Here is a 25145-nt window from a genome sequence, read left to right as displayed (position 1 = left end):
TAATTCAAGTATTAGAGGGGATTTAAGGATAAAGTGAAGGATGATGACGATGATCAAAAATAAAAACGTAGACGGGCCACATGACTGAAACCGCTGCTACCTGTTCGAGAACAAGCTCTAAGAGGACTGGACTTAAAGACGAGGAGGCTGGACGTCTAAATCACACTGTCGTCCCACTGTGTGATCCTCTGCTTCTCTCTCACAGACAAGAGACTTTTTAAATCCAGAGTTTTACAGTTCGGACAGAAAAATATCAGCTCTCGCTTCCTTCCCCTGTAGATTCTGTACCAGCAATCATGACTGTGATCCTCTTTCACCTGAGTTTATTTAATAAAAATCTCCAATAATGTAAACTCTTATGGTCAATGTGATTAATAGATACAGAAGTAGTGAGACCCACTGGTTGATCCCCACCACAAGGTGGCACTATACACTGACGAAAACTAAATAAAAAAAGACATTTATTTCCAAATATTTATTCTTGGCTGAAAAGTTTTTCTACAATTGTTTTTTTTCCAATGGCATACCATTTTTGTTCAATAGATAGTTTGTTTTTTTTACATAGTTTGTACAATAACTGATATTCATAAAAGCAGAATTTTACACTGTGTACATTATGAACAACAAACCTGTACATTGACACAACAGTTACACCTTGGCCACAAAAATCACTCTTTTCAGTCTCCACGCTAAGACTCAATCAGTATCTTAAAAACCAAAAACACAAAACCAAACTAAATTCACATGGGCCATAAAAATATCCAGTTATAACACGTCACTGTAAGTTAAGGCGGATATTTCTCCAGTTAAGAGAAGTCACGAGTCTGACACCGACAAAAACATGAGGGTAAGACACACGAGGGATTACATCACTTTGGCCACGTCATGAATTAAATTGGCGCCTTGAATTGACGATCCATCAAATTGTGGAAAATGTTTAACTTAATGTAGGTTTCGCCTGTAGCTGTGGTTTCTGAACAGGTGAACTTCATAGTTGAGCTCTAAACACCATCTGCAGTTGTCCTGCGGTCAAATGTGAACGAGGAAGTGTTGACATTTCTTACTGGAGTGAAAACAAGCGTGGCGACCAGGACTCTGAAACTAGAGATGGTCTGTATGTCAGACTGTTTGCTTCACACCAACACTGAGCACTGCGGCCAGCAGAGGTGAAAACCAACACGCTGTTCAGGACTGTTGGTAACATCTGAATACTGTCAAACAGCCTTGATTCTGTCTCAGTGCTTCACAGTGACGCAGAGACCAGACCGTCTCAATTTAGGGGCTCTAAGTCGAGTTAAGAGGTCTCACGATCGTTATCGTTTCCTCTTTATGCTGAGATGTTTCTCAAATGTATCAACTGGCATTAATAAACACATATCACTGCAATCAAACAAGCAATAAATGACACTAATGGAACAACTTCCTTTCTTTCCTTCATATTGTGCACAAATTCGCAGCCCTTTCAACTCCACAATGCAGACATTCAGGCACTTTGTCATGACAAAATAATTAAGTAGATTAATCTTGCTCAGAGTTCTCGTGATTTTACAAAAAAAGTAATGGAAATGGAAAATTAGTTTTACTCTCCACCCAAAAACCTGCTCTGTCATTCCTTTTCTTCACTCGCCAACTAAACATTTCTGGAACCTGTGCAATGCACCTTTACCTCCCATCAGTCAGGATTTTCAGACTAATCCATCATCTCCCAACCCTCTTTGTGGCACTGAGAGAATTGTTTTTTTTTTAGCAGATGCTTAGTTGTGTGTATTGGGCCTTTAACATGAAAACTGCTCACCAAGCAGCAGCTGAATCACAGGGTTCAGGGTTTACAGAATTCTGCTGAATGTAAATCTCTATATTCTTAAGTTAAACGCAGGGACAAACATCTGTCTACACCACAAGAGGCTACATGATTAAGTTAAAATCCATCTGAGCTCCGCAGTCAAACCTTCATATGAGACGATTGATATTTTCAGGGTTTCATCCTCTCTGTCTTCATTAGTATAGAGAAGTCCTTCATTATGAGAACCAATAGCTACCAAACGGCAATCAGAAACATATTTATTTAAAAAGAGACCTTCGTCAAATGAAAATACAACTTTTTCTGATACACATCTATAATAAAGATTTTTTTATGCAGCTTAACATTAGTTCATTATGTACAGCAAAGTACTGTAAAAGTGCTGGGCTTTATTAAGCAATGATGTATGTAAAAAATAATACATATAATACTGTTTAGAGGCAGCTCGTAAGTCTTAATGCTCCATCACATGGCATCGCTTCTGTCATCCACGTCTCTCCTTCAGCCTCGCCTGATTTAACGCCAAATACTGACCGCTACGTCGGGCAGATTTATACAGCTGCATCACTGCAGTGCAGTTTGGTATAAATCTGGAGCCGACTCCGTCCTGAAGCTGGGCCGGACAGACGCTCATGCTCATATGAGCCTGGAGTTACGGAGATACTGGATGAGGACCTTGTAGATGAAGGTGTACTGAGACAAGGTCTGAACCATCATCATCCTCTGAGCGCGCAGCTTCAACAGGACTTTTGGGACATCCAGCGTCTGAAACAGACGAGACTTTTAGTGTGAACCAAGAAAACCACACCAGATGTGGTCGTAACTCGGAAAAACTGTACTGCAGCTCCTGCGACCAGCTTACCTCATTGTGCTCTAGACAGGCTATCATGATCTCAGACAGGATGACCACTCCGGTCCGTCCCACTCCAGCACTGCAGTGGACCAGCACAGGTAGGTTGGTGTTCTTTGGGTCACTGATGCTGTTTGTGTGTCTCCTCACAGACTGGATCTCCTCCAGGTAGGCTGGAAGAAGATTTCACACAATAAAATAATACAGCTACTACTCATATTTTCCATCGTACGGGTAGATATTTGATCATAAAAGCAAGACGATCATAAAAGGATAAACGGATACTGATCCCACTCACTGAGGAAACCTTTGAAGTCCTCAGGACAGCCGTGGTCAGGCCAGTCTGTGTACTGCAGGTGCCACACAGTCCTCTCCTGGCCCGTCAGGAGGTGTTTGATCTTCAGCCCTGTGGTGGCGTAGCAGCCCGACTCCGTGCGGAACCGCGTTGTGATCTTGAAGCGACCGTACGTCACCGTGTTGTGTCGTGAGCCGAGCCGGGGCCAGTAGCGGTAGCTCTTCTCTCGGCCGCTCTCCTGGAAGAAGCAGATGACATAAAGGAGGTCAGTCCGGGTGATGATGAGGACAAAAAAAAAAAAAAAAAAAAAAAAGTGGAGCTGTAAATGTGAAATAAACGCACCTCTTCAGCAGTGACCATGGCGATGATGGAGACACCCTGTTCCCACACCATCTGCCAGAAGTCCTGACACGTGTTCGTCAGGGGACCCTGTGTGGCAATGTAGCTCCACTCCTGTCCACTTACTGTTACCTAATGAGACAGGACATGAGGATTTTTAAAGTCATTAGTCATATGAATCATTTGCTACTGTTCAACTGAACGTTATTCATTCTGGTCCTTCAGGAATAATAATAATTCTCTTAATGAGGTCATAAAGGCTTAAAGTTGAACTCTTTTGCATGTCAAAGTCAGTTTACTTGTCATTCGGAGTGCTACTCCGCCTGTCTAAACTATTGTACGAGTAATCCAAGTGATTTCATCAAAGGCAACTTGGAGACTACAAATTTATAACTAATTAATACATTGTGTTGGGTGTGTAACACAGACATGGGAACTTGCTCGGCAGGAAGAGTCTAGTGTTAACAAAACACAACTTCAGTTTCTTTATGGAAACTATTTCTAACTGACTTTATTTTGAAAATCCCGCCATTCGCTGGATGGACTTTGTTGCATGCTGCAAATTGAAAAGTAGTAATAAAAAAAATAATTCAAAAATATTTTGATTTTCTGATGTAGTCAAGAAGCAGCCAGATATGAACAGCTAAACCAAACCTTTTCCTTCCTCTGGAGGGTTAAAATGCCATAAACGCTTCGTTATTGTGATTGAGAACAACATCCTTTACAAGTGGTTTACAAGTGTTATGATACATGTCTGCACAGCTTACTCTAATATGTGATGCGTTGATGTAGCCTGTGTTGTTCTCTTTAGTGGGAACCAGCTCCACCCGGGTGTCATCGTAAGGCAGGACGTCTTGGAAGCGGTTTTTGTCCCCGCTCTCTGGCAGCTGGGCGATGGTGCATTCCCCTGATGGACGCCGTTTTGGGATACTCTCGTACTCTTTTAACAGCTCTCCCCTCTCCATATGCTGCTCCAGCACTTTACACTGACACACACAAGGAAAACAAGGAAATAGTAAATACATCACTGACATTCATAACGCTGTCCTGACTCATAAACCCATTTACCTCATTTTGACTGCCGTGGGCCGAAATGTTTAATTTCATTAATGCATAAATGATGAGATGCACGGTATCATTTCCTGGTAGTTTATTAAGTGACAAGCAGTGACAAAAAAAATGAATCAAATACTTTCTCTTCTTTCATACTTTCTATTACAATAGTTTAACTTTCTATTTCCTTAAACTATTGAGCTTCCTATAAGAGGACATAGTTTAGGACGTAGTTTAGTAAAGGACGCACCAAATTCTGGATACATGAGGACATAAAATCTGAGTAGAAAACAATTTACATTGATCTGTAAAAATCTGTGAAAACTAATGTACAAATATGTAACATTTATTTGTGAAACACTAATTTAAGATGCTTATGTTTTAAGAAAATTTGATTTGAATTCTGTGCATGATAAATAGATGGATGATGTATTGATTTGAATAAATAAAGAGGTAAACAACTGCCATGTGTTGGAGTGACGACTCAGTGAACTCCAGGTTTACAGGTACTGTAATAGCCTACAGCTTTGGGTATGCTCACAGGTGATTCATTATTAACAGTGACAACTTCATTAGCCGGAGAGCTAATTAATGTACAAAGTGTCTCGAATCAACCTTCACTGTCACAGCAACAAGCATCAAGATTAACAAGGCTGACGAGATCAGCTGTGTGTTAATGTCGAGAGCAAGCACACTGACGAAGACTTTCTCCTTCATGTATCCTTCATAACCGGACCTCACCTACCAGGAGGTTACAAATACTAAACACTACCAGCAGCTCCTGGTCATGATCTCTTTTTCTAGCCAAAGCAACCTTCCTAACCGGCAAGTAAGTAACAACACACAAGCAAAATGTAACAAACCTCACATATCTCGTAAGTTTCAGTCGCCAAAACTAAACATTACATTTATTTTTGCTTTACAAGCCCGTTTTTCAAGAAGCGAACCACTGATAAAATCAAAAACTGTGAAGTGCCCTACCCTCTCGTCATTGGAGGCTCTTTCAGGCTCATCCTTGACCTCGTCATGCACTGGCTGCCTGGACACTGACAGGCCATTTAGATGGGCCACCTTCAGAGGGCCCATCTTCTTCACCTCTGACCTAGCTGCTTTCTTCATGCCCTGGTATAACAACAGAGTAGAGACAGAGAAAATGTGAGGATGACTGTGTGTGGGCCTCACAGAGAGGGAGTGCAGGTATACAAGAGGGGAGGGACAACACCGTCTCGCTGGGTGCTATCTGGGAGAATGTCACCTGTCCGGTTTTCCGAGGTAGTCATACTGCATTCTTTCAACACGTGTCAGAGTGAGCCCGTTTGCGTCATTCAAAACTGGCCACTGAAACCTCCTCAAATACTTTGTGCCTGCAGACTCGTGATCTTTTTATGGAGCACTGACATGTTGTGTTGATGAGGAAGAAACGCAAGCCTACACATACTATTTTCAAAAACAGAAAAAGACACTGGGAGAAGTTTTTTGCATTTTGGAACCGGGTTCTCTGAGGTATTACAGTGCAGCTGCAGAGCAAAATAAAGCAGGAGTGTTAGTGAATGTTGGGATATATTAGCAATAAAATAGAATAATGTTACTCAAAATAACACTACAGGGCAAATATAATATCTCTCAGAGGTGGAGAAATAGAAATGTCTATGGGTGCAGTTCTGATAGCTGGAGCAATAAAATCATTTTCAAATCAATAAAATTGTCCGGAATTTGTGTCAAATAGTTGGATAATTCAAGGATTCAATTCAGGATGATTTAAGAGCTGCATTGTGGATCACCCTGTCGGAGTTCCTTTTGCAATAATATCCGGCGCACTGTACATTATCCCTTACATGTACTATGCTAATAAATGTAAACTACATGGCTATATTAGTTGACTTAAAAAATAAATAAAAAACAGAAGACAAGAGGATGGCTCTGAGCTCACAAGGAGAGTGGAAACAGGACTCACCGGAGGAGGCAAACCTTCCACAGTTTTCTTCCCAGGAGGCACGTCAGACACAGGCCTCTTCTTGAAGTCCTTCTTTGTCTTCTGCTTGGCCTGTCCACTCAGGTCTCCCTCCGAGACGGAGGGCATAATCCTGGGCTGTCGTAAATCTGACAGCAGGTACAGAGGCTCGCCCTCCTGGATCAGGGGGTGAACCTTGTAGGTCAAAGAGCTAGTTATGGAGGGGTCAAGAGAGGAGCCTATGGGATAAGTGGGAGGCGGCTCTGTGGGAGTCTGTTGCTGAAGCACCAGAGAAGACAGAGGCGGCTGTGACGGCTGGTCAGGTACAATCGCTGCTACTGCATCCTGAGACAGTGGAGTGTGGCGTCCACTGTCGTCCTCAAACTCCTCTTCTTCACCACTACTGTGGACCAGCATGGTGGCATCTGAAAGGGACTTTTTGTGTCCATACTGTACGTCCTCCTTAATGTCACCCTGGTCCTCCGTCTTGGTGCGTTCCAAAAACACGTTGAGCTGGGAGCCCTGAGAGCGACCGCCATGCAGGGGTGGAGGGGGTGTGGCAGTTTCACCTGCTGAAGAAGACACAGTCCGCTCTTTGACTCTCATCCCCTCGAGACTATGTGCTAATCCGGCAATCTCAATGGAGTTACGCTTCTGAGCATGATAGGGGTGTCTCTGTGGGGGTCCGCTGAAAAGAGGCTCTGACACCTCCTGCAGAGAGTGGGCAACGGGCAGGCTGTCCTCTTGGAACGTCTGCACTGAGTGATGCACACGCCGTGTGATGATCAGGTCCGGGTTGCTACTGCTCACATACAGGTGACGTGACAGGTCAGGTGTACTGTTAGCAGGCCGAGGATGAGCGTATGGGTAGGGTGGAGGCGGTCGGTACACGTGCGTTCTCATGATGTTGGGGGCTGGATACTCCTGTGCTTGTTGTAACTGGACGTTCGTGAGCTCTGGGACGCTAACTGCCCCCACTACGGGCCTCCTCTCTGTAGGATAGGGGTATGGAGAGGGGCTGTGGAAGCTGGAGCCCAAATGGAAGGGATAGTGGTGGTGTTGGGCTGCTCCGCCATGCTCTCCTCTGATCTCTGGCTGGCTGTAAACTAGAGGGTCTGGTCTGCTGTAGGCGTACGAGTTTCCAATGTTCAGGTTCCTCATGGAGTGGCTCTGCCGGTGCTCTTGAGACAAAACCATCCCGCCTCCTGCTCCTCTGGTCTTCTGACGCATCACTGTCTCATAATCCGGAGTGGCGCGGTAGGAAGGTGGGATGAGAGCGCTGTGGCGATGTGAAGGGACATAGTCCGGCCTGGTGATATCGCTAGTGATAGAGGGGTTGGAGGACATGGGTGAGGGCTGAAGGTAGTGCTGGGGATTGGTCAGAGAGCTGGTGCTGTGGGCGCTGTACACGCTGCCATTACGTAAACGCCCTCCGCTGTTGTATTCCAGAGGAGAGCAGTCGAGGCTGGTCTGGGAGTGGTAGTAATAACCGTTCTGACTGTTCATGTACAGGTTGTCTGTGAGGGAGCAAATTAACAATACATCCTAAGAATGGCAATAGATTATAATTACAAAACAAGACAGTGCAGTATCTCATGCACTCATTCTCAGGGTCCTAGTTGCAAGCCACTCTCTGTGTAGTACTTACCTTGTGATGATGTGTAAGGCTCTGTGAAATGGCCATTGTAGTGCATTTGCGGAGGAGGCATCATGTAGGCCTGAGGCTTTGGCTGTAAAACGAGAGAAGGATTCAGTTACAGCTAATGTGATCTCAACACTAGAGAATTAAATATAGCTGTGTGGTCACACATCGCTAGAAAATGATTTTAATATACATCATGTGCTGAAATACAAGCCTGAAATGGCTTTACATGAGCAGAGATACACATTACCAGAGATATTCTTGTAGAGGATCTCCGTCTGACTGGGTTGACAACAGTGGGCTGGGTTTGGCTGGTGGGAAAACACAAGCTGATCAAAAAAGGATGACCTAACCTATTAGCACTACCACTAATAATACTTTTTCCAATAACCTACGGTGTCTTTTTTCATTTATCTTTATTTCATTTATTTCAAGGTGCAGACCAGGTCAAGTTTAAACAGTGCTAAACTTCAGTCTAAATTTAGCAAAGTAGTAAATTAGATCTGGAAATTTTGTGAGCAAAGAAAGTAAACGAGACTAAGAATCTGAGCAAGCATTATATTATTATATTTGATATTTCATGGCCACATTTCAGTCAGCACTCTACAAGTACTAAGGTCTGATATGCAGCCTTAGTCACAGGCCTAGTAAGACCTAAGAAGATTTGATACCAAAAGACTGATACCAAATGGCCTGAATATAACAGATACTGAATGACAGACTGTTATCAAGATTTAAAATGCCCTCAAAGTTAAAAATGTAAAAGATCTGTTCATCTTTATTGTGCAAAGAGTGGATTTTTTGTACTGCTTTAATTTCTCATTTCACTGATTACAATACCTATAAGACTCATTAAAAGAAAGGCTTTTTTCTGGTGCAACCACATATATGAAGTGAGCAATCACTTTGTGCTTCACAACCCAAGGCGCATTACAGATGGAGAGAGCATGTTTGCTGTGCCATTGTTTGCTAGGCAATCAGGAAGGGATGGGTGTTGGCACCTGCTTGATAGGGATACTGTAGGTGGTGGCTGACAATGTTGCTCACCCCTTATTAGAAGGCAGAGAAGGACGAGAGAGCATTGGAAAGCGAGGAAAGGATAGAGTGAGAAGGGACTTCTGGGAGCCCTCAGAAGGCAGGGGGTCACACTCCTCTCTGAAGAGAGAGGAGGAGAGGAGGATAGAAGTGAGGCTACACCAAAGAGGAGACAGGCACGAGACGACAAGGAACAAAGAGAGACAGGAACTAGGCTAGACGTGTTAAAAAAAAACACTTACAGGCTACTCTTGTTAATCTTATAAAACTTGAGTCTGGCCAGACACATCCGGCACACATATTTGGAGGTTTCCATGTCTTCCTGCACAAAAAAGGAGAACAAAATCATTAGATGGCGAGACAGTTAGTGCAGGGGTGGTGTTTGCTCAGTTATCTCTGAGCAAAGCCATTCCTGTGCATGACCTCAAATACTTATGCACTGAGTTTCAGCTAATGGTATGTGACTTAATGACCCACACATACGTAACATACCCAAACAAACCCAGTTACAGCCCCACCTACACACAAACATAGGTGCGTTGTTAAGGCTAGCTGACGGTAAGCTCCGGGACGAAGGCGATTTCATACTTTGCTAAATCCAATGAGGGACAGAAATGCCCCTGGGGATGGCTAAAGAGAAAGTGCGACGGCAGCAGAGACTTACGGTCTGGAACTGAACACTCTCCTCTCTGTTGGCGAGCTCCAGGGCAAAGAAGGACCTGTTGTGACTCATGTTGTTAATTTCATTCCACCTACACAGCCAATTAAAGCACAGTGGCAGAGGAGAGGAAGAGGAAGCGGTGAAAAAACACATGACGTTATGTTGGTCACAAAGCCTTGCAGCATTTTTTAAGAGACTGTGGCACTGCTTTAACAATGTATAATAAAAAACATACACATGTGGGAGTCAATCAAAAGGGTATCGAGTACTCATAATGGTACGTGGATAGATAGAGTTCAGCCGAGGTCAAGAATGTTCACTTACTCACTAGACTGACAGATAATGCTCCTATAATCCTTTATCAGCTACCACAGTCTACCTGACTCATTTCCTCTTGGGCCACATTTAGGTATTCGAGAACATTACAGGAGACAAACTCTCCTAAGAATATCTGTGAGCTGTGTTGTAAGACTCAATCTACACTGACAGAATCATCTGATTCAATACAATCACTGCTCAGAGTCACAAGTTACCAGACGAAGCTTTTACTAAGTGCTTCATATTAGTGTAGTGTATTTCAGGTCTTTTGTGCATTGCTGTAATAGTCAAACAAACGTTCTCTTATTAATTTCTAAACTCACCTAAATAAAAGAAGCGGCCTGCCATTTTTGTGTTTGACAAAGATGCCATCGAGGCAGGATCCCAGGCTAACATCTGTGCCTGTGCTGTCCTGTTTGCATAGAAGGAGACAATAAAGACAGTCAGAACAGTCTTTTAGATGAAAGAATACAGAGGATTGTTTTTAGCCAGCAGTTCTTTAGTCATGCTGCATAGTATTGGGGACCTTGAAAACATACCTTTGCTTGGTAGCTTTCCTGGCCATAGCCTTCCATTTTCTCCACCTCCTGCATGTACAACATCTCTGCCTCTGGGGCTGATAAACCCCTGGAAAAGACACATTTGGCATCAAAAACACAAAGGAACAATCATGAAAACCAACTGAACCTACACAAAACACCAAGAAAAAACAAGCAAAGCACTGTATAAACTTGTGGTATTGTCATTCAAAATCATTGTGCAGCTCAGTTTGTTATAGTGGTAACAAGTTGAGTAGTAAAGAAAAATCTACAGAGTAAAGGGGATAGATAGATTGATGAGAAACAAGTATCTTTGGAGTAAACATTTAGGGCAGAGTTAGCAAAAGAAAAGTGTGGTACCAAGCTAGCTTTATTAGCCTGTTCAAGTGTAAACCACAAGATATAAATAGTCTCAGTGACTTTCTACATGAATCCAAATGATAGATAATAAAACAGTTGATTGCCTGGATAGATGCAAGGACTGTGTTTGCCCGTGTGTATTTAAAAATCAATCGAATCTATTGGTTCACACACAGAATGGGCTAGCGTGTGCTCTGAACGCTTACTCACCTGAAGGACTGATAAAGAAGAGCCACTTTCTGAGTGGCCTCCTCCAGCACTCGCTCATCCTGGATCCAGTCCTGCAAAGACACAGTCAGGATTGAGACAATGCTCATGTTCAACACAAATGAGCACAGGAGCTGCATTTTTCATTTCACATGCTTACAATAGGGAACAGCACAAACTTCTGGAGGAACTCCTGGGAATCATATCGATTGAAGTCTCCAAAGTCAGCTGTGGACAGAAAAGATGCATCAAATGAGTAAATACAGCTAGGCATGCTCTGCATGACACTGCTCTCTAAAAAAAAATAATTACATATTCACTTCTGCATTTAGTACAGGGAAAAATAGACAAGAACTTCAGAATGGTGTAATGCCTTTTGGAAAGCTGCAGTGTGTGATGACAAGAAGACTAATTTTAGGATGGGAGGGGCTCATTTGTTATGAAAGGGAATTGCTTCAGCGTCTGACAACATAGAGGTCCAAAAGTGGTACCAGCTTCAGTCAGTGCTGGCAACATTCACAACAATGTCGAGTATCCCACGCATCAGCACTGTTCAAAAGCTACAACTGCCCTGCACTGAAAAATATCCTAAACTGGGACACAAGATAGGAACTTAGCAGCAACAGCATAAATGCAAAGTCTGCACAACAACTCAGGGAGTGACTAAATCTTAGGGAAACTTGCAATAAGTTTCTAAGGGCGTTCCTTCTAAGCACATGTTGCATGCTGGCCAGTCATTTGAAAATGGCTGCAACAGTAAGTGATCTCAGCAGCTCTGCTATGCTAACACCCAGGCCAGTAAGTTGCAGTGCCTGATATAACTTTGCCAGCAGTGTCTGAGATTCTTCTGGCTGGGCAAAAGTTGGAGGACGTGTCAGGGCTAAAGCCCATGCAGGGGGAGTTCACATTCACACGCAAACCCCTGACCAATTTAATAGGCTGGTTTAAGGTTTAATGGTGCTTGTTAAGCGCTGTATATGACAAGAATCATGAAAACCAGGACAGAGGTTTCAAACAGACTACTGTAAGCAGCAGACACTTAAAAGACAAGGGATATAAAAAAGCATATGTAGTTCTCAACAATAAGTAATGAAATTCAGTCCCATTTTTCTAGCTGTGCCTCGAGAAGAAACTATGTTTTTTTCTCCTGCTCTGATGGCAATTAAAAGGTAAGTATTTGAGAATTATTAGGCTTATTGCAGTTTACTTCTAGCCTAACTCTAGCAAATGTGCAGAGTTTGGCAATGACCTTAAGGAACTGGCGCATGCCTCCTGTGCAGAAATCATTGAAAAAAGAAAAAAAAAAGCCCCAGTGTTTCCAGTACTTTTTGTAGATGTACGATGTGAGTCTCGCAGGGTGTTGCCTGAAATCATAATTTGTCAACAGCTACTTTGTAATTGCACCAGTGATTCCTCTGCGTGGGATTTCACCACATTGAGACTTATGCCAAAAGACACTTGCTTGTCAAACAGAAGTTTCTGCTACATAGCTAGTACCATACATTCACATTACCTTGCACTGCCAAGCTAGCTAAACGAATAGCTTGTTCTAGTGAGCATGAGATCCTGCCCTCCAGGACATCCTTCTTCAGCTGTAGGTAGTACTGATATCTGTGGAGAAAAGGGGGGGTCACTTAAGAGTGGAGAATAGACAAGCAGCCAACAACCAAATATGGCAACCTTTACAGAAACAGCTGAGAGGTCATTATAGTAAAAAAAAAAAAAAAAAAACGTCCGTAATACAGGAATATTAAAATAACCCATAGCTTATTTAAACAATTAATACTTGATACTTCTCTGCTTGGATTTTTGCAATAAAAAAAAAACAGACGGTAAGAAGATGTCACTATAAACTGGTGTTTGTTTCAGGGGACCACTGTGGATCAAAGACGCTTCATCAAGTTCTTGCCCAGTGGGCCACTGTAGCCTGACAAAAGCTTATTTACAGGAATAAAAAAATGTAAAACAAAAATAACATTTAAAAAAAATAAATAAATAAGAACGACTTTCTGCCTGTCATTCTTTTAAGACAACTGATCTGAAGCTAATAAAGTTAGGTGCTTGGAAAAGACAAATCGTGCCACTGATGGAACATCACCTTGTGATCTCCTGTTGCAGTTGGGTGACACTGGGTATATAAAACACAACTCCAAAGTAAACTGTGGGCTCCAGCCCATACTTGTCCAGCTGCTTTTTCAGGGGCTTCTCCAAGTCAATCCATCTCTGCTGGTTCTGCTTGTTGAAGTACCACAGGCTGAAGTACGTAATCTGACAAGCAAGGAAAGCAAGCACAAACATTACACCTGAGCCATGCTGTGGAAAGACATCCTGTAAATCTGTCACAACAATTCAGGTTTAAGTAAACTACAGGGAAAGCACACTTACCAAAACTTATATTATATATCAAACTTTATAACACTATTATTTGACTGTTTGGGATCAATAAACATGCCCCCTGTTTAGTTAACTTATTTTAAGTGCAGATATCTTGAAGTCTTTCCCTATTTATCAAAATAATATTTAAAACATATGTGGACCTAAAAGTCCAAGCATTGCATACTTGTCTAGATTTATAGGCTGTTGGCAATCCTTGTTAAGTCTTGTGACTGTCTGAACATCTCACAATGAACACTGGTAAGAAAAGTAACCCCTGTAGGCTTGCTGTTTGTAGAGGGACAATCGAGCTGAAAGAGACCTATTGTGATTGCAGCCACTCTCAAACCACAACTATAAAATAACTAGCCAATTTTTATGCCAAATAGCAATCGCAGTAAGCGTTTTTTAAACATTAAACAAATGTTTTTTAATGCTAATGTGAAAGAATAATAAGACAATAACAAGAAATTAGGCGGTCTGAATCAATGTAGATTTTCAAACACAAGACCTATTTACCCTTGTAGAGCAACCATGTAATTAGCAGTGGTTTGAAGCGTGACAGTGAACTTTTGGTTGTCTTATCACTGAAAACAAATACCAATATTTGTCTAAATATAAAATCTAATTCCTACACCAATTACAGTGACAGGACCTACACATCTTTTCTATGACTGACATTCAAAAAGAACCACATGAACAACAATATGGCATTACGCGCAACAAACATACTAGAAAAACTGAATAAGAGTGGAGGCCTGTCACCCACACCACTAGCCACACCAATGACAAAAAAGCAGACTGTCACTTAGTGCAAGTCTGTGTGGTTGATTTGAGGTGTAACTGGGTATGACAGCATCTAGGCTAACATCTCTTTCAGTTCGTCATTAACAGCTGGTGTCACTCTGTGACCCTAGTGACCAAACACGGACATGAAGCTTGGTACATTACTCAATCCTGACTCAGAACTACTTTTCTTGACTATAATGTTCATGCTACGTCTGCGCTGGCTTTTGTGTTTGAATGACAATTTGGAAAACATAGATAATGTGTTTGCTAATGAGTGTGTTGAGTTGATTGCACATATGTGATTACATATAGATGCAAAGTATGTCATTGATAAAATCCGAACTCAGAGATTTTATTCAATACATAAACAAATTGGTTTGAGTTTCTGCTGTGAGTGTGACCAGCAGACAACCTTTACAAAAACACTTTCTTGCAGAGTTGGTGAGTCTCAAAAACGCCTATAAAAGAGAACAATCAGCACTTGTATTGCATGAAAACACATACATACCTCTCTTAACTCAAGTCTCTGAGCAACTGCCTCCAAACATTCCTGCCCAGTGCTCTCCACCGAAAGTGTAAACTCAACAAACTCTCCATTGAGCAGCTGGATCCGAGTGACAAGACAGCTCTTGCTTGAAACAGTATACCTTCGAGTCCTTTTGAGTTTTAAGCCAAATGGCAAGGGCATGTTTCACACTTATTCGACACGGGGTGGGGGGGGGTCCTTCACTTAGTCCAGAGAAATTATTCTCCTTGCTGTCCCCTCGAAAACTGTGTCAGTGCTCCAAGTCATGAGGTTCATCATCAAGAGACGGATCTGAAAAGACAAGACACATCTGAAAAAAATCTCTAAATTACTGCAACAAAAGTAGTAAAGTGCAGTCTTGGAAAACGGGGATGTAAAACAACAATTTAAGTGGTCAAACTCAGCACTATTTTAAGGATTTGGGGATGGTACTTCAGCATATGGTACAAGTTCACAACTGATCTGTCCCCCTGAAACCAGACTAGACAAACATTAGACTGAACGTTAAGTAATCCTCTTAAATGTGGCATTTTCTTTTAAGTTACCTAACTTAGCTATCTGAGATTTGCTACCAAATGGATTTAACGCTGTTTTACAGTCAGTTCTTTACGTGTTATTGGTTTTAGCACTCTGCAGAAACAATTACAAACAGAACTGTTGCTTCTATATGATATGCGACAGTGTGCAGTAGGCTGCCTGACCTGTGTAATTAGCGATGTCTGCAACAAGTTTTGCTAGCCGTTTTTCCAAGCTTGTGGTTAAATTAATCCCATTCCGGTGAATAGTCTGATCCCTGCACTGACAAGAGCGACCTGATTCAATAGGCTGCCAGCCACTTCTGACGAGCACAACACTGCAAAGTCCCTACATTCATCCATTTCATTGTAAATTAGGCTATTTTGCTTACTTACAGCTTAACTAACTTGAGTAATACGTTCAAACTAATTTGCTCCAAATGTTTGCCATTTTCCTGACCGCCTAACTACTTTTCCAATGGTAGATTTAAAAGTCTCAACATGAATCGTTGACTAAAGCTGCTGTTAAATTAGCTTCAATGTTAGCACGCTAACTTCTCTTCCAGCAAATAGACGACACCCTTGGGAAGCTGACGTCGCCGGTAAATATTTTGGGCAAAAAAGACGTTAACGTTACCGTTAGCCACCGGTTGCAGTTCAGCAGTCCAACTGGGAATCCGTCCAAAGTGAATCCGCCATCGAGCTAAACAGATAACTACTTTTTTATACTTGCGGGAGTTATAAACGGCTCATTTGTCTGGTTTGTTTTTGGACCTAAACTACCGTAGCACCCCATGCCTCTGGGTCCGTCAGTTCACTCAAGTTCCAAGCGTGTTTCGCTTCCTGGGATTGGAAGAGCAACAAGCGTATTCCCTCTACATCCGCGGGTCGACACTCTGATAACTGTGCTTCAGCGATTGATCAACCACCGAATTACACAAGAATATGCTCTAATTCTTCTAGAATTTCATTTAAAAAAAAAAAAAACATGGATTACCGTAGTTTCCTGAGCAGACGCCTCATTATGCATTGTAGTGCCTCCGTGGCGGAGGGATACACGGAGGCTTTCGGAGCCATGACATCAGACAGCTGGAATGCCGAGCGGTGAAAAAGCCAGAAATGGGACAGCTGCCTGGACCCGCTGGTCGCTGACCTGTCTGTTTACCTTTTACATCGACTGACAGCTGTGGTCGCAAACATATAGTGCTGTGCAATGTTTCAAAAGTTTCCCTCTGTAATTGTTTGCAAAATGGTACAAGTCACGATCCAAAATGTGGTAATAATGGCCGCTGCTGTTTGCACGCTGAGTGATTTCCACTTTGTAACATAGTCTTAGAATTAAGATGCATGAATACAAGAAGCAGAATAGAAAATTTATTGCAATTATAAAGACACTTTCTGGTGACAGTCAACTCCTAGTAGCCAGAGGCATATGTCAAGCCAAACACACTGAACACATCATAAGTTTCTTTATAACAGAACAGTTTTTTTTCTAGAAATCTGAAAATGTAAACTAAACTGCTGCTACATCATACTAACTGGGCACACACACTGCAATCCACTCAGACTAGAGGATACTACTGATTCCACACATCAGCATAACTCTGGAGCTCAACTGCTACAGCTCAAGTATGTGCACGCTTCACAATATCCCACATGAGACATTCAAGTGTCTGATGTGTCAGCTTATGTGACATTTTCATTGTGCTTTTGTAAACTCATAAGAAAAGCAGAACAGAACTACAACACTGCAGTCGGTGGGGCAGCCAGCGTTAAATCACATCTTTAAAACTACACTTTCAGAAATTGCAAAATTGCAAATTGAATTTCTTTCTGTAAAAACGCTCACTTGGTAACAAAAACATGACATTTAATCCCTGAATGCAGCAAAACTCAGAACTCGTCATCGCTTACAGAAGCTACTGTATCTGTATGTTGCTCAGCAGCAGTCTCCGCATTGTTGTGTGTATTGCTGGATACATGAAGTGACTCTGAAAAACTTCTCCCCAGATCCTCGAGATCTTGAGACTGTCCATCATAACTAATGTCAGCCTCGTCTTGATGGAGCCCTTTGTCACTGGTTGTACTGGTGCATTCATGGCTATCATTGCTGACTTCTCTGTTTGTCGCAGTTGGGTCTATTTGATTTTGATGGAAGTCCTCTTCGCCGATTCCTGTGTTATCAGACACATGCTCACTGAGCCAAGGAGAGCTAATGCCCTTTTCAAGATTGTCATCCTCTCCATCCTTTTCACTTGTTTTAATTGGTGAAGCAGTCCTTTCAGGAGAGTATAAAGGTGTAGACACCAACAGGGGATCAGCATAATCTGTTGAATCGTAGTATGTACTGAGGGACACATAAGGGAACAGGTTACTGTTTTCTTTGGCCTTCCCTCGTTTCCTTCCTGATCCCAGGAACACATCAAGTAGACAATTCTCCTTTTTTTCAAGCTCTGTACTGGATATGTTGGCTGGCTCTTCAAAATCTTTACGCAGCTTTTCCAGAAGGTGGCGCATTTTACCCTAAAAACACACAATGCAAAACAGATCCTCAGAACAGAGGTTTTTGTGACAACTATTTAAAACTGTTCAAATATTTATTTAAAGCTGTGAGTGTAAAACTTAAACAAAACTTGAAGCTTAACATATTTTGTACTCTACATGAACTTAAATACTCACCTCATCAAGCTGATGTCGATTCATGTCAATATGACGCTTTGTCACACGGTCTAGAACCCTTGCAGAAGAATATAAGATACTTAGACTACTTAGATACTTAGACTACCACTGCCACTGTTACTTGATTACAAGACAAATGCTTCAGCTATTAAGAAAGTGTCATTCGGCCCAACATAAAGCATATTAACATCTTAACTAGTAGTAAAAAAGTCATAGAAACAATGACAAACCTCTCAGAGATGTGCCCCCTGGACAAGATATCCTCTGTTACAGCAGAGATGAACTCAAGGTACATTAGTTCTTCTTCCCTGGTAATGAACAGATGAGAATTATTCACCTCACAGACAGATTATTTTAGATGCTCCTTAAGAATCACACTGTCAAATCCTTGGCACATATATGGCAACACGTTTCTTCTATATCAAATAAAAGAATATCTATGAGCATGAGACATTATCAAAGAGAACTTACTCTGTACATACACTCCTCATAATGGGAGATTTCCCGCTTCTCGGTGAGGCCCTGCAACATTAATTTGTTTAGAACTTGACACAGAAAATATATGTTATAGCCTTATGGCTAAAATGCAACATAGTATTTCAACTTCATGATTTTACCTGGATGAGAAGTCAGAGAAATCATAGTCTCTGCTCTTGAGTGCCTGACTCTGTTGTCTAGATGTTGACAAACGTGTGTCATTAAACTCATCCTCAGTCCACTCGTGCTCTGTATTATATCCCTGTAACACAAAAAGGACTGTAAAACGAGAAGACATATTCAATATTCTCAAGGCTGCCTCATGATTAAATGTTTCATGTGGCTGTAAAAACACCAGTTTCGGAGCTCTTCGTGGTTTAAAGGGACATGAAACCACGCAGTGATTACTGGCCTTGACCGATAAATAATCATTCGCTACTCAGCTCATAGTGTTGAGCTGAATACTGAATACAGAATGTAATAAAAATCAGTCAGTGTGGGTAATACTAAACCTGTTACAGTCACATTCGCTGAAATAATCATGCAATAACCAGTAGTGGGTAGTAACGCATTGCATGTACTCAGTTACATGTGCTTCAGTCATTTTTGTAATAAATTGTACTTCTAAGAGTAGTTATTCTGCAGAATACTTCTTACTCTTACTCGAGTACATCAGTCATAAAAGATATGTACTCCTGTGTTGGGCTGCAACATTCTCACTACTTTTATTGATACATTTAGCTATAAATCATTTATATACTCAGCTGAGCACACACACGACAGCAACCGTCCGACAGCAAGAGATAGGATAGCCTAGCCAATCAGAACCGCAGGTGGAACGGGGGTGTTGCCCTTCCCTCTCCACGACCCTTCGTCAGATGACTACAATTCATGATCATGGCAGGAGATTAAATGACCCTGTGTCTTTCAGAAGAGGCACATGCACATCACTGGCTCAACATCCAGATCCTGTTTGTCTTTCAAATGACATATTATGCACCATCTACTTTGTATGTCCAAAACAGTGGACATTCAAGACATTCAAGTTCATGTTTTGGACACTGAATTTATGCGTCCACACATACACACATACATGACCAACTGCATCCAAGCCTCTTCTTTAATAACAATTAGCATGCACATCAAATTTTTATTGCTTGTTGGAAACCTATTTGAATGTAAAAGGGCTAAACAATACTTTTACTTTACTACCATTTTTGTTTAATCTGCCCACCACTGGCATACCAACAAAGGCATGGATCAACTCTACTTGCCACATTTTATATCATTATGAAATTGCAACCCCTTTTGTGCTCCTGATCATTAACTAAGTAGGTAAGTTGAAGACATCACTTTGATAACATGTGATGGACATTTGTCATGACTTAAAAAAGGGAAAGTAATGTTACATGCATTACAAAATATGTCTGAATAATCAAATTGAATCCTCAAACATTACCTGAGATGGCTCATAAAAGTCCTCTGTGAATTCCTTATTTTTTGTGCTGCATAAAAAGATAGACACATTAGAAAAATGTTTCAAAGGGGATTTTTTTTTAAGACACACATTCATTGCATTCCTTTGAGACTCACTGAGATATTGGGTAAGTACCTTCCATGATATGTCTCCTGTCGGTTCAGTTTTGACCTTGTGCAGTCCTGAGTAGTTTTCCTCCGTGGTGCTCTGTAGTAGCGATACTTTGACAGGTATGAACTCTTTTCTGATTTCAGGGTCTTAGGGGTGAAAGGTTTGTCTTGGGTAAAGTGCTGTGAATGTTTCTGGAGCAAGTCTCCACTGTATGTCTTCTGAACAGGGTCCTTGAAAGTCTTGTAACAACTCGGATCTCCCGAACCTGCCAGTGAACACGCCGACTGCTTTCTGTGTGAAGTTGCCTCTAGGCTCTGGTACTTTGTGTCTGCTGCTGTGTGAGCATAATGTGACTGGTTCTGTGAACCGACTTTATGCGATGGATAAACTATCTCCTTGGCATGAAAGGAGGTGTTGAACCTTGGGCTGGAGACCATGGAACTTCTTGAGCAGAGGTAGGGGCTGTCATCATACTGCACAGATGATCTGCTCTGAAAAGTCAACATGTAATATTCAATCAGATATTGCACATACTGAAAAATTGCCATTTAAAGCTTTTGAGTGCATGTGATCATCAGCTTTTCTACACAGGCAGTGTCATGGCTACTGCATAAGATATGCTGCCTTCACATGAATCAATGAGAGAAACTCTCATTGACTCTGCCTTGATTTCTTACCTGGGGTGAGGAGCAGAGGGCTCTGCTATTCCTCTGTAAGAGAGAGTGAGCAGACTGAGGACGACCCCCTTTCCTCAACCGCTCCTGTCTGATCTGGTCATTGTCTATAAACAGGAAATTAAAAAATGAAAAGACACAGGAAATAGCGATAAAAATAATGTAACTAACATTTGTGTTGAACCCGTATCTCCTTTTAACCTGCTGTGAGATTTGATTCATTCCAAAGACTCACTGCACTTGATTGTGCAGTTTGTCAGGGTCCATGGATCAACTGTGATAGCACAGCTATAAGGAGAAAGGATGCCTTTTACCATAAAAGATGAGGATGAAAACACGTTGCATTCTGTACTCAAGTGTGATGAGTGGCTGCAACTCAGTGTTGCTTACTGAGACTAATGTCAGTGCAGCAATTCTCCTCTGTCTGCACTATGATTCATGTCTTTCTGGACAATTGAGCGTTGGTGCACTCAGACAGAATTTGGTCTTTGATTCTGCTTACCACAGTTAGTGGTTACATTTAGATGGCTGAAAAGCACTTTTAATTTAATTGTTGTGCTGTTAAAAACCATTTTGGGTGTGCTAAAATGAGAAATCTATTACCAATAAACATAAGCCCAAAAACATAAAGTACATCTTCATTGCAACAGCAAAAAAGTTTGTTGAGTTTGACATAATCATTTAATATTTGATACTTGAATACTTACATTTAACACTAAGTATCAAGCTTTTGGGTACTGAGGCATCAACGGCAGCTGTGGAACAAGGCAAAAATGTAAAATCACAACAGATTATTAATCTAATTATTGTGCAACAGAGATACACATTTTTACCACTTGGACATATCAGCATATTATGTGTGCAGGAGCTGAATTACATACTGAATGTCAGTGTAAGGATCATAATGTGTTCCTGCCATGAACCTCACCTTTAGCTGAGTAAACCTTTTTGTAATGAGACACCATGTGGTCTTTAATGATGGACTGCGTCAACTTGCTGGAGGAGAGAGGGCAGAAAGCTAAAAAAAACACAAAGCAGAGACCAAATACATGTTACAAATGACCAATACTCATTTGACATATTTCTTGTTATAATATCAGAGCACATTAATACTCACGACTACTTTTCAAAGTCTGTCCTCTCACTCCAGGGCTGCACCCCAGTCCAGATGATACACTGCCTAAAAGGAACACAGATGGACGGGTCAGCTAAAAGATTGACAAATTATAAATGATTCTCAAATGTGAAGGTTTGCTGTTTTCTTATTTTCTAAACTGTTGTCAGGTGAATACCGTTCGGGTATTTTTGTGTACTGGTCAAAAATATAAGTGATATCACTTTACGCTTTGATAACTCGTGATGGGAATGTGTCATTATTTACAAGATCTATTGACTACACAACCAAAAAGGGTCTTTCAATATTGGTCAAGTAATCATGAGTATTGTTACATGGATTTATGATTTAAAAAATCTTGCAGTCCTATAGTCAGGGGAATTGTCCAGTGTTCATACATTTCTGTTCTAGCTCTACCATGATATTAGTTGGATGTATTTATTTTTCAACACGTATGTGAAACAACAAATACATTATTTTCAAAAGGTTTCTATTTTTAAATTACTTGGATTTGAGCTTATTCATCTTCTTGTATTTGGGCTGCTAATCTTTTTATAATATAGAAATAAATGATAATACGGTACTGTAAAAACTAATACGATTGTGAAAATAAACCTTTTCTTGGACACGGGAAAAATCTAAATAAATAAATACATAAATAAACTATTGCCTTCAGCTCAGTCTATCTAAATACTGTCACCTAACCGTAGCTAAATTCAAACATTGGGTTAAAAGCTAACGTTGCTATCTGAGTTGTGGAGTTTAAGGCTTGAGAACAAATAATGTGAGTAAAGGGAGGGCCATTGTCTCGATAAACTTGCAACCTTATTAGTGAGTGTATACACAGTCAGCAACAGTTTATCTTTGAGTAGCTGGCTAAGCACAATTTGAATTAGCTTCTGCCGATTAACTAGCCAAATAGCTAGCTAATGCTAATACTATTTGCATACCTATTCTCGATTCCATGATAATGTTACACTCAGCGTATCCCATTTTCCTCAGAAATATTCTGCGGCAGCGACGGCAGAGCTTGGATACATCCTGAAAATACAGTGTACTTAACTGCAAACATTGTAATGCTGTAAGATAATCAAGTAACGTAAAGGAAACAACCTAATGCTAGCTTGTAAGCAGATGAGTGGCGGAGAAAAGCTTCCCCGTCGCCATGCTGGTTGCTATGATTGCCTTCGTCATCACGCTCATGCGTAAGGAAGGACACGCCACAAACCACCGACCCCACCCACACACTGACACACTGACACACACACACACATACACACACACACCTTTCATTTGACTGAGGAAAATTAGCTGAAATTACAACATGTCAGAAAACATTTGATTGCAGTTGCAATTCTAAATTATTTCTCATGCAATACATGTTTGACTTCATTCTGGTACACCAAAGAGAGCAGGAAGAAACCCTGACAAGATGACTGACATCCCCCATGAATATCTGTGTTAGTGTTGTGTGGGATTTCAGGGTGGGGATGTGATATTTTTGGACAAAGAGGGCGAGGCGAGCACAGCCAGTGAGAAGCCCATAAAAGCCATCAGGAAAAGCCAGCCTGTATTGTCCTCACTGGTCATAAAACACAGTGGGGTGTGTACTGGAGACCTTGTGCCCGCCAATTAAGAGCAGAATTGCACATAAATGACCTTGTACTTGCAATTTATTTTATACAACTGCCTTCCCAATAGCATAGTTAGTTACATTTTCACCAGAAGAAGAGGCAAGACAGCAGCTAGAACTTCAGGGCCTTTTAAAAACAGCTCTCAGGAGTCCTGAAACAGTAAAATTGATTCACATTGCTTGACACGTTCCAGGGATCCTGTCTGGCACCGAGCAGCCAGAATAAGAGTCTCCATCCAGATGAGAGAAGAAAGCAGAATTAAGAACTATGACTTAATGCATAAAATATTGAGTTACTTTAGAAAATGAGAAATTATTACTGAAGTTGTTACATTTCTCCTTCAGTGAGAGGTAGAAAAGGTCTGAATTACTGGTGTTGTTTTACGCTGTTCTCATTAATTATAGGCCATTTTCACAGCAGGTATATTGACTCGTCACCGTACAATAGGCACTATTTTATTCAAGTGTTCCAGTAGCCATGACAGAGTGACAGTAAGCCAGCATGTGCAAAAGTCTGACTGAAACTAAAGCAGTTGAAATACATTCAGCCATCATTAGTTCCATTATTTACACCCACATTTTTCCTACGAGTGTCAAAAGCAAAAGGAGAAACTATGGTTGTTCTGGTGGCTATAAAAGCTAGAAGTGTATAAATTGGGATTATTAGCTCTGTGCCATCCATGCTCCCCAGGGTTTCGAAATATTTATCAGGTGCACCAAGTTTATGAGTGACCATTAGAGGGCTGGTTGGCTGTCTTGTTTATTACCGACGTGCTAGTTTCAAGGCAGTTTGTGGTATGGATGCACCATCTGGCCTGCTGAACATCAGACTGTGTGGCAGTGTGAAAAAAAGACCAATGTGGGAAAACTCAGAGTGCAACAAACATAAAAATCTGATTTGCTGAGTACATGTTGGTCGTAAGAACATTCTGTCGGCATCATATTCTGCCGTGTTCCTTGTATTGTTTGATAGACCTTTTAACCCTGTCACGTCATTTACTAACAAAAGATTGTGAGATGGTCGCATGTGCCTTTTTGAACAGCATAGTCAGCATTACATCAATTCATGCTTTATTTTGTTTTCCTTAATGTTTAACAGTTTGATTTTAATACCAGATGAAAATGAATTGATTTAAAATGGCCCATTATGATTCTGCACTCCCAAATTGGGTGACACGAAACAACATTTATATTCCTAATGAGCTCTCATGCTGTTAAAACCCTGGAAACACCATTGTGGGCTCATCCTTGTAAACACAGGAGAAAAACAAAGCTATATTTTCAGTTACAATGAGCTTAGAAATTTTTTTTGGCTTTGACAAATCGGCCTGGACACAAAATTACAGCTGGAGTCTCTGGAGGCTCTTAAACTTTTGCTGCTCTGAAACAATTTCATGTAATTTTGCTGTCTGAATAAATATTCATCTGAATCTTCATCTTGTTTTGTTATTACTCCCATATGAATCACATTCAAACAACGCTTTCACAGCTTGGAGACACAGGAGAACCACAGGTGGAGCAAATAACATTAATGACGACTGCAATGCAGCAATTATTAGAATGCAATTCAGTAATAAATGTTAAAGTCAAGTCTGTCACAGTCTGCATCTCTCTCCATCTTCAGCCACATTTCCACTTGACCAGGCCCAATCACCATTATTCTTCACCCGTTCACCAGATGTCCTCCACTTTCCTTCCTTTCTAAAACACCTGACTGACCGCCCCA

At 41.2% G+C, this 25145-nt stretch overlaps 2 protein-coding genes across 4 annotated transcripts; both read right to left on the bottom strand.

The window, feature by feature from the left end:
- Positions 1-458: 458 nt before the first annotated feature.
- On the bottom strand, positions 459-16053 carry ptpn21 (protein tyrosine phosphatase non-receptor type 21). 3 transcript variants are annotated; one of them, XM_070842034.1, is made up of 20 exons: positions 15892-16053; positions 14722-15030; positions 13150-13319; positions 12565-12662; positions 11212-11279; positions 11055-11125; positions 10485-10572; positions 10269-10357; positions 9631-9718; positions 9209-9288; positions 8979-9086; positions 8182-8242; positions 7938-8019; positions 6293-7806; positions 5320-5460; positions 4053-4271; positions 3289-3417; positions 2950-3184; positions 2664-2824; positions 459-2566 (listed from the first exon to the last, which is right to left on the bottom strand). In XM_070842034.1, the coding sequence occupies exons 2-20, from the start codon at positions 14899-14901 to the stop codon at positions 2438-2440; spliced, it is 3711 nt and encodes a 1236-aa protein (XP_070698135.1). In that variant the 5' UTR covers positions 14902-15030; positions 15892-16053; the 3' UTR covers positions 459-2437. The 3 variants fall into 3 exon arrangements, with proteins under 3 accessions (XP_070698135.1, XP_070698138.1, XP_070698136.1); XM_070842037.1 differs by lacking the exon at positions 5320-5460; XM_070842035.1 differs by lacking the exon at positions 8979-9086.
- A 584-nt stretch (positions 16054-16637) lies between these two features.
- spata7 (spermatogenesis associated 7) lies at positions 16638-22834 on the bottom strand. The gene is made up of 12 exons (XM_070842802.1): positions 22737-22834; positions 21790-21852; positions 21601-21690; positions 21380-21427; positions 20676-20779; positions 20023-20489; positions 19870-19915; positions 18551-18672; positions 18405-18455; positions 18164-18241; positions 17934-17991; positions 16638-17777 (listed from the first exon to the last, which is right to left on the bottom strand). The coding sequence occupies exons 1-12, from the start codon at positions 22777-22779 to the stop codon at positions 17148-17150; spliced, it is 1800 nt and encodes a 599-aa protein (XP_070698903.1). The 5' UTR covers positions 22780-22834; the 3' UTR covers positions 16638-17147.
- Between the last annotated feature and the right edge of the window lie 2311 nt (positions 22835-25145).

The sequence above is a fragment of the Pempheris klunzingeri genome, chromosome 13, assembly GCF_042242105.1.
Source record: "Pempheris klunzingeri isolate RE-2024b chromosome 13, fPemKlu1.hap1, whole genome shotgun sequence".
Lineage (NCBI taxonomy): Eukaryota > Metazoa > Chordata > Actinopteri > Acropomatiformes > Pempheridae > Pempheris > Pempheris klunzingeri.
This window is presented reverse-complemented; position numbering and strand designations above follow the sequence as displayed.

Excerpts from the sequence above, each read along its gene's own strand:
- ptpn21 (XM_070842034.1), bottom strand. The coding sequence starts at position 14,901 with ATGCCCTTGCCATTTGGCTTAAAACTCAAAAGGACTCGAAGGTATACT. Across the intron at positions 10,573-11,054 it reads CTTCTTTATCAGTCCTTCAG|GGGTTTATCAGCCCCAGAGG; the intron begins GTGAGTAAGCGT and ends TGTCTTTTCCAG. Across the intron at positions 4,272-5,319 it reads GAGCCTCCAATGACGAGAGG|TGTAAAGTGCTGGAGCAGCA; the intron begins GTAGGGCACTTC and ends TGTGTGTGTCAG.
- spata7 (XM_070842802.1), bottom strand. The coding sequence starts at position 22,779 with ATGGGATACGCTGAGTGTAACATTATCATGGAATCGAGAATAG. Across the intron at positions 20,490-20,675 it reads CCCTCTGCTCCTCACCCCAG|AGCAGATCATCTGTGCAGTA; the intron begins GTAAGAAATCAA and ends TTGACTTTTCAG. Across the intron at positions 17,992-18,163 it reads AGGGGGCACATCTCTGAGAG|GGTTCTAGACCGTGTGACAA; the intron begins GTTTGTCATTGT and ends TTCTTCTGCAAG.